This window comes from Mobula hypostoma, chromosome 7 (assembly GCF_963921235.1).
Source record: "Mobula hypostoma chromosome 7, sMobHyp1.1, whole genome shotgun sequence".
Taxonomy (NCBI): domain Eukaryota; kingdom Metazoa; phylum Chordata; class Chondrichthyes; order Myliobatiformes; family Myliobatidae; genus Mobula; species Mobula hypostoma.
In genome coordinates this window covers 116330638-116342304 of record NC_086103.1, presented here as the reverse complement: position 1 = coordinate 116342304, position 11667 = coordinate 116330638, and the positions used below count along the sequence as shown (strand labels likewise).

The following is an 11667-nucleotide window of genomic DNA, read 5'->3' as shown; positions in this document are numbered from 1 at the left end:
CGTTCTTAGTTTCCTTTTGTAAGCTTTTAAAAACTTCCTAATCCTCTGTCTTCCCACTAATTTTTGTTTCCTTGTATGCCCTCTCCTTTGCTTTAACTTTGGCTTTGACTTCTCTTGTCAGCCACGGTTGCATCCTTTTTCCATTCAAAAATTTCTTCTTTTTTGGAATATACCTATCTTGCACCTTCCTCACTTCTCGCATAAACTCCAGCCACTGCTGCTCTGCCGTCTTTCCCACCAGTGTCTCTTTCCAGTCAACTTTGGCCAGTTCCTCTCTCATGTCACTATAATTTCCTTTACTCCACTGAAATACTGACACATCAGATTTCGGCTTCCCTTTTTCAAATTTCACAGTGAACTCAATCATGTTATAATCACTGCCTCCTAAAGGTTCCTTCACTTCAATCTCTCTAATCACCTCCGGTTCATTACACAATACCCAATCCAGTACAGCCGATCCCCTAGTGGGCTCAACAACAAGCTGTTCTAAAAAGCCATCCCACAGACATACTACAAATTCTCTCTCTTGAGATCCAGTGCTGACCTGATTTTCCCAATCCACTCGCATGTTAAGATCCCCCACAATTATCATAATATTGCCATTCTGACAAGCCTTTTCTATTTCCTGTTGTAATTTGTAGTCCACATCACTGCAGCTGTTTGGAGGCCTGTATATAACTGCCATCTGGGTCCTTTTACCCCTGTGATTTCTTAGCTCAACCCATAAAGACTCTGCACCTTCAGATCCTATGTCACCTCTTTCTAATGATATAATATCATTTCTTACCAAGAAAGCCACGCCTCCCCCTCTGCCTACCTTCCTATCCTTCCGATACACCGTGTATCCTTGGACGTTCAGCTCCCAGAGACAAGCATCCTTTAGCCAGGTCTCAGTGATGGCCACAATATCATACCTGCCAATCTGTAGCTGTACGACAAGATCATCCACCTTATTCCTTATGCTGCATGCATTTAAGTATAACACCTTAAGACCAGTATTTGGTACTTTTCGCTTTGATTTCACTGCAACTTTATTGCACTGCAACTCATCCCAGTGGCTACAAATTTGCCCCATCACCTGCCTGTCTTTCCTGACATCTTTACTGCTCACTATCTTAGATTTATTTCTGTTTTTCCCTGCCTCCACTCTATCATTCCGGTTCCCATCCCCCTGCCAAATTAATTTAAACCCTCCCTAACAGCTCTATTAAACCTTCCCGCCAGGGTATTGGTCCCCTTCAGGTTCAGGTGTAACCTGTGCATTTTGAACAGGTCGTACTTCCCCCAGAAGAGATCCCAATGATCCAAGAATCTGAAGCCCTGCCCCCTGCACCAGTCTCTCAGCCACGCATTCATCTGCCTGATCCTACTATTCTTGCCCTCGCTAGAACGTGGCACAGGTAGCAATCCTGAGATTACTACCCTGGAGGTCCTGCTTCTCAGCTTCCTTCCTAACTCCCGGAAATCTCTCCTCAGGACCTCCTCCCTTCTCCTATCTATGTCATTTGTACCAACATGTACCAAGACAACTGGCTGCTCGCCCTCTCCCTTCAGAATATTCTGGACCCGATCCAAGACATCTCGTACCCTGGCACCTGGGAGGCAACACACCATGCGGGTATCTCTGTCAGGCTCACAGAATCTCCTGTCTGTTCCCCTGACTATGGAATCCCCTATGACTACTGCATTCCTCCTCTCCCTCCTTCCCTCCTGCACAACAGCGCCAGGCTCAGTGCCAGAGACCCGGTCACCATGGCCATCCCCTGTCAGGTCATCCCCCTCAACAGCATCCAGAACAAGATATTTGTTGCTGAGGGGGACAGCCACAGGTGTGCTCTCCACTATCCGGGCATTTTCCTTCTCTCTCCTGACAGTCACCCAGCTTTCTGACCCCTGTAGCCTAGGGATGACTACCTCCCTGTAGCTCCTGACTATCACCTCTTCACTTTCCCTAATAAGCAGTAGGTCATCAAGCTGCAGCTCCAGATCCCTAACATGCAAGCAATAGTGAAAGCTCCCAAAGACACCTGATCTAGAGGCCATCAAACACTACAGCCCAACACTTCAGTATCTTAGATGGGCTTTCTCTTTCCATTAACTAAAGATCATGCAAGTAATAGGACATGCTTAATGGAACTTAACAGTGTATTCAAAACAACAAAGCTCTCCAATACAAAACTTGAACATAATTTTACATTGAGCCACATAAGGAGATAGTAGAGGAAAGTGGGAGGTTTTAAAATGCACTTTTGTAGAATTAGTGAGGTAGAGAAGCTCATAAAAGGAATTCCACGTCTTAAGTCCTTGCCAGCTGGAGGAGTACAGAAGTAAGACAGATTGGCTGTTTGTGTGGTATCGCAACAACAAACATACACTGAACATCATCAAGACCAAGGAACCGACTGTGGACTTCAGGAAGAGGAAGCATGCAAATCCTTACTGAGGGGTCAGCGGTGTAAAGAGTGAGCAGCTTCAAATTCCCGGGTATCAACATCTCAGTCTACCTTGGGCCCAAAATGTTGATGCAATCATGAAGACGGCATGCCAGTGACTGTACCTCATGAGGAGTTTGAGGAGATTTGATATGTCTCCAAGGACTAAAAAAATTTCTACAGGTGTCTGTGAAGAAGATCCTGGCTTATTTGCGTCACCACCTCATATTGCAGTTCCACTGCACAGTGGGCTGGAGAGTGTGTGGGCTCAGCCAGTCCTATCAGAGGCACAAGCCTCCTCACCATCAAGGACATCTTCAAAAGACTTTGCCTCAAAAGGCAGCATCCATCATTGAGAAAACTCACCACCTGGGACATGCCCTCCTCTCATTATTACCATCGGGGAGGAGATACAGGAGTCTGAAGACTCATACTTAATGTCTTAGGAACAGCTTCTTCCCTTCTGCCATCAGATTTCCAAATGGTCCATAAACACACTACATCGTTATTCCTCTTGTGCACTACTTATTTATTACTGTAACATAGAACTTTTTATGTGCTGCACTGCTGCCAAGGAACAACAAATTTAACAACATATATGGAGCTCTGAAAAATAGAGGGCTGTGGGTAACCCTAGGTAATTTCTCAGGTAAGGACATGTTCACCACAACTTTGTGGGCTTGTATTGTGCTGTAGGTTTTCTATGTTTCTATATATCGGTGATAATAAACCTGATTCTGATTCTAATTCACCTGAAGATATTGTGAAATAATAAAGCAAAATCTGAGATACATGTTAGACTAGCAACAGAGGATCATAGATATCACAAGAGGTTGTTGATCAAGGAACAGTTACAGTCATGAGGAGGGACAATACTATGGAAGTATTTATAAGTAAGGATAAGAATTTTAAAAAGATGAAGTTCAAACAGAGACCACTATAATCAGCAAGAATGCTGTTTATGATGGTGCATGTAGCTATGAGCAGCTGGGTGCTGAATAATAACTTCATCAGAGTTAAGTCGACTGCCTTGGCATGGTCACACCTGGAGTCAGCAGAGGCATAGAAGATCAGCAGTTATCCATAAGTAAACTGATATATGCTGATGTTTATATTCAATATCCATAGCTTGCTTAATAGACACTTCTTCAGTGCTTCAACAGTTTTATTATTTTGAAAGAAAAAATGATTTCAAAATACTCAAAGAGCTAGCATGTTAAAACATGGTCCAAGCCTTAAATAAGTAGTTATGATTTTAAAGATGCACTATATCTAGAGCCATTGGTGATATTAACCAATCACAATTTCCATGCTGGTTAACCGATGTCCTCTGCAATCAATACCAATTATTCAAAAAAAGTACAAAAATTTAATGAGCAGCTTTTACCCTTTTCGCTGGTTGGAATTTTTATTTCAAGTGTGGATAGCACAGCACTTATTTACAGTTTATAAATTATTAAAATATCTATGAACAAAAATTCCATACCATAAAGAGGTTCAACTTCGATTATAGAACAAAATAGTCCATTTAAATACAAGCATATCACAATGCCTGATGTTTCTGTGAAGAGATTCTACACATTCACAGATTGATACATGGTGCACTCAGAACATGTAATCGGGACTTGAGGCAGAGGTCAGTTGGTCTCACAGGATCTTCATAACATTGAAATGAATTGATAAAAAATGCACTGAGCCCTGTTGACCTCTATGACTGAATTCTCAATTCACACCACTGGCAAACAATCCTCTCCAGTTCCAGCAAATTGGAAAGTGTCCCCATAATGTTGAATGCCTGTTTCAAATCTAAGCTGTGTGGCTTCGCATTAAAATATTCAGTAGTGTCTGTTCCTCTTATGACTGTGCATTCTCTTGCATGTAATTGCAATACTAGCTAACTGTGCCACATCTATTATTCCTACAAGACACGATTAGAAGCATCTTATATATTTGCAATCTTTATAGCTCATATCATTGATTAGTTGTTTTATTCTTCATATACTTATAAGCTCAGTCTTAAAGGCACTGACTACTCCACAAGTTTCAGCAACATAATGTTTGATAAAGTGGTCATTAAGCTATCAAGTCCATGCAAAGTAATCTCATCAGCCTTATTACCATTCTCCATTATCTCCTTGTAGCCTGCAACTTATTCTCTCTCAGGTTCCTATCAATTTCGTCTCGCTTCCTTTTTGTCACTATCAACACTAGGGTTGATTGACAGTGGACTGGCAAACTACCAGCTCTTCTTTGGGATTTGGGAGAAAATAGGAGCACTAGAGAGAAACTGAAGCACCCAGGGGAAATTGGAGAAAACAGAGAAAACAGGAACTCATTGGGGAATGTGGAGAGCTGAGGGAAAGAACTGTAGCACCTGGGGGCTGGGAGTCATAGTGTGAATATGGTAATTCCAGGGAGATCGCACTTGAAGTCAGTATTGAACTGAGATCCCTGGAGCTGAGAGGCAGCAGCACAAACCACTGCACTGCACTGGCACCACCAATAATATCCTCTGGTCCTATCCTCACTTAACATACGTCCTCCTCCATGTAGGTCACTGTCTCAATCTGTCTCCTCCTCCCTGGACAATGAGAGTAATTAATCCACGAGCTCATTGGTGAATGTTTTGGAGAAATGTATGTTATCATGATTAAGACAATAGATAAATGAAGTATTATTTTCAATATTGCCAGCTTGTTAATAAAGCACAAAAAATCTGCACAAAGTCACTGTGATAGATCAGCTCCTTAGAACCATACATGATACTACTTTCTCATAAGATGATGACAGAAATTGACAGATATCCCATTTCTAGCTCATAGCTACTACTGGCTCAACTGATGAAATGTCTGTCTTTCCTGACTGGATGTTACTGTTTGAGTGAAGACTCTGAGGATCTTGTCTTCTCTTGTAGTTACTCTCTTCTGGCCAGGCTAATCTGTAAGAGGGGACCATAGAAGGGAGAATATGTTCCTGCACTCCATGTTCTCTTCTGAATATATTCAAGAGTGATGTGAGTTCTAAACGAAAACTTTCATTCAACCAGCAATAGATAAATGGGTTATAGCAAGTGCTACTCAGGGCAAACCAGTGGAATGCAAAATAGAGAGCATTGTTTGTATGAATTATTTGACTAGATATGAGGACGACATAACAATTAAGTGGAAACCAGCAGACAGCAAATACTACCACAACCAGCATCAGCATTTTAATTGTCTTTTTCTTTTTCCGTCGATGTGCAAAGTACTGCTCTGTCGTTATATCCCCAATTGCATTGCGAAACCATAACTTTTTGGCCACAGTAGTGTACGTGACAGTGATGACTAAAAGGGGCAGCACATACAACATCATAAATGTGGCCAAGTCCAGGTACTTCCAAAACAGATCTGCCGGCTCTGGAAAGTTTGGGACACATAAACTCCGAATCTTTTCTTTACTGGAAATCAAAACAGATGATTATCAATGGATTACAGTAAAAAGTTTATAACAAAATAAATCATTTTTAAGCGAGCTGTCATACATTTAATAACGTTATGTACATTTTACTTGACTTTTTCCTTCCATTTTCAATGACAGCCAGCAATAAATAGTTTGATTATTAATACTAACTGTAATTCTCAAACAAATCCTACTCACCATGTCTTATGATGATAGATTTTTTTATCAAGGAAAATGTGACTGGATTGAATGAACAAATTAATTTGACATAACTACATCATACTCCACAGAAAATAAGGAAAAGTAAGCCAATTGGGAAATCTGTTTGAACAACTGACTAATGTTTGGTGTTAGCTTCAGTTGTTATCAAGGTGCTGTAGATTATACAGTTTATGAAGACTTGGCATTGTACTAAATGTAAAGAAAATGGAAGAATATGTTTACACATCTTCCAGAAGCTCAGACATTCCAGGTGCTACTGGGCAATGAAGAAGATATCAGAGCTGTCACACTCTTCATCAGTATTGGTCGTTTCTAATGCTGAGAAATGCAACAGCCGATTTTCACACAGCAAGATCCCATCAGAAACACAGATTGGCATGATTAGGTAATCCATTTTCTGAGACATTGGTTGAGAAACAAATACCCTGAGAGAACTCTGTTCTCATTGCTGAATAGCATAGGGAAGTATTTTACTATCACAGGGGAAGATATGATAAGGACTCATTCTATGTTTAATCTGAAAAAGAGGGCAAGTCCAATCATTGCCGTACTGAAATGTCAGCATGGGTTGTATGTTTTATCAGATTCCTAAAGGAAAGTAATTGTTTATGCAACCGTGAGTTTCTGCTGGCATCAGGAAACAATAATAGGTTGTGACTACTTAACCTTTGTTAGTTTTTCTCCCACAAACGCAGACCAGGTGAGGAACACTCCCAGCAGTGGAAGACTTTGGGGGATCAAAACTCGTCAACCTCTTCCCAAATAGGCTCGGTTTAAAATATGTCATATCTCAGCTTCATATAATCGTCAGTGACGTAAGAGAGACCAGTGATTTGAATCTAATTTTATACTTAAGAGATCTTTTGGTACTAAAATACAAAAGGTACGCAGGGAGCCGGATCTCGATAATCATTTCTGCAAATATACCTGTATTCAAATTTGAAGAGCTTCTGATAGATGGCATGAGGAAGAGAGAAACAACTCGCCATAATCCAGATGACGCTGATATACAGTACACCTTTAGCAGTCGACATGCGTGCTTTTAACGGATGCATAATAACCTACAGAAGATAAAAACCATTAACTTCTAACACGGGTAATGTCCCAAAACGAAACAGTTTTGCATTACTCATATAATTTAATTGCGTTAGCAGTTGATAATTTACAAACATTAAACGTTGTGTTTGAATTTGCTCTGTCCAGAAGCTGACTGCACTATTTAAACGAAAGCTATAGTAACGTAACAGAGATGTGGGATTTTGTAACTGGTGATATAGCCATCGTTGCCCACACAGTACGTCAGGGGCCACGACTTCCTTCTCGTTTTGAAATTAACTGCAGATCTCAATGCAATTTCGGGAAGGAGATTCCACGGAAATCTCGGTGGATTTAAAACCGCTCGCTCACGCTGTGCAGCGAGTTGATATAATTTTGTAAGTGGGCGGCGGTAAGCGTGCGTGCGCTGGGCTCCCCCCGCCTTCAGCTCAGCTGCATCCCAGTTTCAGGGCAAGGTCTCGAATCTTTGGCTGCGGCGCGGCTTTATTTGCAGACTTGAAACGGAAAGAATATGTCAGCCAACATCAATCCAAACAACTGCCGCAGAGCCCCTGTCAGACTGCGATGGTGCTGCTGCGTAGCTGAATTTAATTGGCTGACGTCCAGAACGATTTATATGCTGGGATATTAGAAAATAAAACGTGGGAATGAACAAAAATAGACAGGGAAACGAGCAAGGAATTTAAAATCACCAACTACCGAGTCGTTGTGCGCTTTTGGATCCGATTTCGCTATCAAAACTGCTGAATTGTTAACAAAAATATTGCTATTAACTAACATCGATTCAAAAGAACACAGAAATATCCCACTACGTTGTAACTTGCGTCTGTTTTCAGGACAAGATATGCAAGGCTCGGTAGGTGAGACGTTCTAGGGAGGGCGTTCAGATCGTGGACGGTGTTGACTCTGTTGCCCAAGCTCCAAGTTCTGAACAAATGAAACGTGTTTAAAGATTTCCGTTTTGTTCCGTTTCGCCACTGGGTAAAAATTGTCTTATGGTTCAATGTGCGTTTGATAACTTTGAAGAGATTGAAATATGGATTGGATTGAGTGAGGACCAGTGAACTGCGGGGATCTTTCGAAATCACTGCAGTGTTTTAGGAGATTTGCCGTTGGATCGAATAATAAAAACCTGCTCTAGCTCCCGATCTCAGATCACAATATAATTGCGCTCAAGAAGTGACCTAATCTTAAGTGAACTGGTCTGCCGTTGGGTACGGGGTGGCTTTGTGTGGTCCTGACTGAGCCTGGAGATCAGATCAGATCAGATAGGGAGCGTGCTGACCTGTAAGGCTACAAAATGTGTTTTTATCAGATTCGTGGGAATTGAGTAAGAATAGAGAGCTATGGGAAATGAATAGATATACATATTTTGTACATATATGCACTATATACATATAGGAATACACGTACATGCATTTGTATATGTATACATACAAAACTCCACAGTCAGTATAAGACCAACATCTCTCTCTAAAGGCAGTAGCTAATATCAGCCTTGGTCAGTTTTCATGTTTGCTGAATGAAGTGACACTAATTTGCTGGTAATTTGCTGAAAAAAGCAGTATTAGGTTCACATTTCTCTTGGTGGCTGTGTGCTCTAAAGAGCTTCAGAAATGACAACGGGCGCATTTAAACGTCCTGGGAAGCACGGCTGGGCTGGACCGTTTTGGATGAGTGGCCAGTTACCTGATGCCTGTCCAAAGCGATGGCTGTCAGGGTGAGAGTGGACACGTGTAGCGAGCAGTACTGAGCAAAGCGGCTGATGTGGCACATGACCGTCCCAAAAACCCAAGTGCTATTAACAAACCGAACCTATCAATGAAAAATAGAAGAGGATCACACATGCAGTACTTCAAACACCGTAAAATAAATGTACACTGAACAATACAGTTTATTACCCATTCGCGGCTACTGTGTGTTGACCACATGAGAGACAAACGTACGACGAAGGGGCACGCTGTGCGCAGGCTGCCAACCAGATGTATTGCATCTCAGTCGCTAAAAATTTCAGTTTAGTACAAAGGCATATAGTGCTGGTAAAATTTAACAGGCAAGGCTACATCTGTGGAAAGAGGGGCAGAGTTTACGCCTACGGTCAAGGACCTTCCGTCAGAAATGGAAAAGCGAGGAAATAAGCCCGTTTTGAGCCGTTTGTGTATGTGGCCGGGGTGGGGTGAGAAGGTGGGGGTTGCTAGGTGAGGGAGAACGTCTGAGATAGGACCCACATCAAAGTTGTCCAAGTGACACAACTCTTTACGCGCCAACACGAGGAAATCTCCAGATGCTGAAAATTCAAGAACACACACGAAATGTTGGTGAACGCAGCAGGCCAGGCAGCATCTATAGTCGACGTTTCGGGCCGAGACCCTTCGTCAGGACTAACTGAAAGAAGAGAGAGTAAGGGATTTGAAAGTGGGAGATCCGAAATGATAGGAGAAGACAGGAGGGGGAGGGATGGCGCTAAGAGCTGGAAAGTTGATTGGCAAAAGGGATACAAGGCTGGAGAAGGGAGAGGATCATGGGACGGGAGGCCAAGGGAGAAAGAAAGGGGGAGGGGAGCACCAGAGGAAGATGGAGAGCAGGCAAGGAGTCATTGTGAGAGGGACAGAGAGAGAGAGAGAGAGAAAAGTAAAAAGAATGAATGAATGATGGGGTAAGAACGGGAGGAGGGCCATTAACGGAAGTTAGAGAAGTCAATGTTCATGCCATCAGGTTGGAGGCTACCCAGACGGAATATAAGGTGTTGTTCCTCCAATCTGAGTGTGGCTTCATCTTGACAGTAGAGGAGGCCGTGGATAGACATATCAGAATGGGAAGGGGACGTGGAATTAAAATGTGCGGCCACTGGGAGATCCTGCTTTCTCTGGCGGACAGAGCACCATATCCTCAAATACATGAATAGTTCAAAACACCGAGAACGTGTCGAATCTGTGAGAAGCAGAACACGGCAGGTGTTAATAACCTGAAGCAAAAAAAAACACTGGATATACACGGAAAACGGGCAGCATCTGCGGAGAGAGAAAAAGCGAATTAACATTACGGGTGCATGACCTCACGTGAGACGTGGTCAGTTCTAACACAAACGGGAAAGGCTGGTTGACTGAAATTGCTGAATCTATTTTCTAGGAGCTGCAAAATACCGAGAGAACAAAGCTTTATTTGGTCAATCCAAGTGGTTACATAAATGCAAAATAGCTATCTTTTGATGTTTGACGTATCCGTACATTGTTGGATCTGGATGCACAGCTGGAGATAGAGGTGTACATTTTAGCACATGGTCAGAACTTTACTGTTATCAACAGCATTTCCACATGGATTGGAGCCCATTTTCCTTGAGCGAAATATAGAGGAAATTACAATGACACGTTACAACCTGGGGGCCGGTGTTGGGCAAAGCCAAAGACGTGAATGTCTATGGAAAGTATGAAAGTAGTCCTCCACTATTGTTTTTACTCCATGCCAGAAATATAATTATATTTATCTCAGTATCGATTTGTACTAGCATGTTTCTTAAGTATTTTTTTGTTTTACATATGCCGCACACTTGCATGACAGTTTTTCGTAACTTGAAGGGAAAGCATGCTGAAAAATAGAAACCAAGCCTGCCATTGGATGATTCATACTTGCATATGCCCACTGAAGCAGCACGCTGAAAGCTTTTATTCGGAGTCTACAAAAGCACGAGCAGTTGGGTATAATACTGCATAGAAAACCTACAAACTCCATAATGCACTTTTTTTTTAATAGAGATCGTTACACAGATCACGCGTGGATGTGTTTTGCATTTCTGACTTTATATAATTTTCAGTGGAATCAAGCGATGAAAAAGATAAAGTTCAAACATTGCCCCCGCCCCCCAATAAATAATTTTAGTCTTACCAGTGTAAAAGGAGTATTAAGAAGAGTTATCATGATATCCGATACAGCGAGATTAACAATGAACAGGCTGGTGGCAGAATGCATCCGTTTGTTCTTTATCACGACCTGGCACACAAGAACATTTCCAAAGAGGGAAATCACTATAATAACCGAATATGCTACGATTAGCAAAGCCTTGACGGTTGTATTTTGGGATCCGGCCTCATATTTTGCCGACCCCACAAAGCTCTCCCAATCGTCCAGAGTAAAGTTGCCCCAAGGAAAGAAAGTCGACCTGTTAGCCATTAAAGGCAATCCGGAGAAACTGGTGTTAAGTAAATTGTCTGATCTTTGAAAAGCTTTGTTTGCGTAAGGAAGAGAGAGCCACATATAACGGGTCATTGTTATGCAAAAGCTATGTACCAAAAGTCTCTGGAGTTATAGCGCGTCAAATCGTGGCAAAGTTGCAGTCTGAAAAGTTGCAGCGGCGCTGTCATCTGCCCTGTTCGGTCTTAAATAAGAAACCGATTTGAAAGTCAACCCGTTGGCAGCTCTTTTAGAAAGTGCAGTTCAATTTGACAGGTACTGGAGTGTGTTTTTGGTCACACTGAGCCAATACCTTCCAGCCGCCGAGAGACTACTGTGCGAGCTCTTTTAT

At 42.1% G+C, this 11667-nt stretch overlaps 1 protein-coding gene across 1 annotated transcript; it reads right to left on the bottom strand.

The window, feature by feature from the left end:
* Positions 1-5184: 5184 nt before the first annotated feature.
* On the bottom strand, positions 5185-11411 carry LOC134348999 (G-protein coupled receptor 83-like). The gene is made up of 4 exons (XM_063052831.1): positions 11031-11411; positions 8838-8963; positions 7020-7153; positions 5185-5868 (listed from the first exon to the last, which is right to left on the bottom strand). The coding sequence occupies exons 1-4, from the start codon at positions 11409-11411 to the stop codon at positions 5244-5246; spliced, it is 1266 nt and encodes a 421-aa protein (XP_062908901.1). The 3' UTR covers positions 5185-5243.
* Positions 11412-11667: the final 256 nt, after the last annotated feature.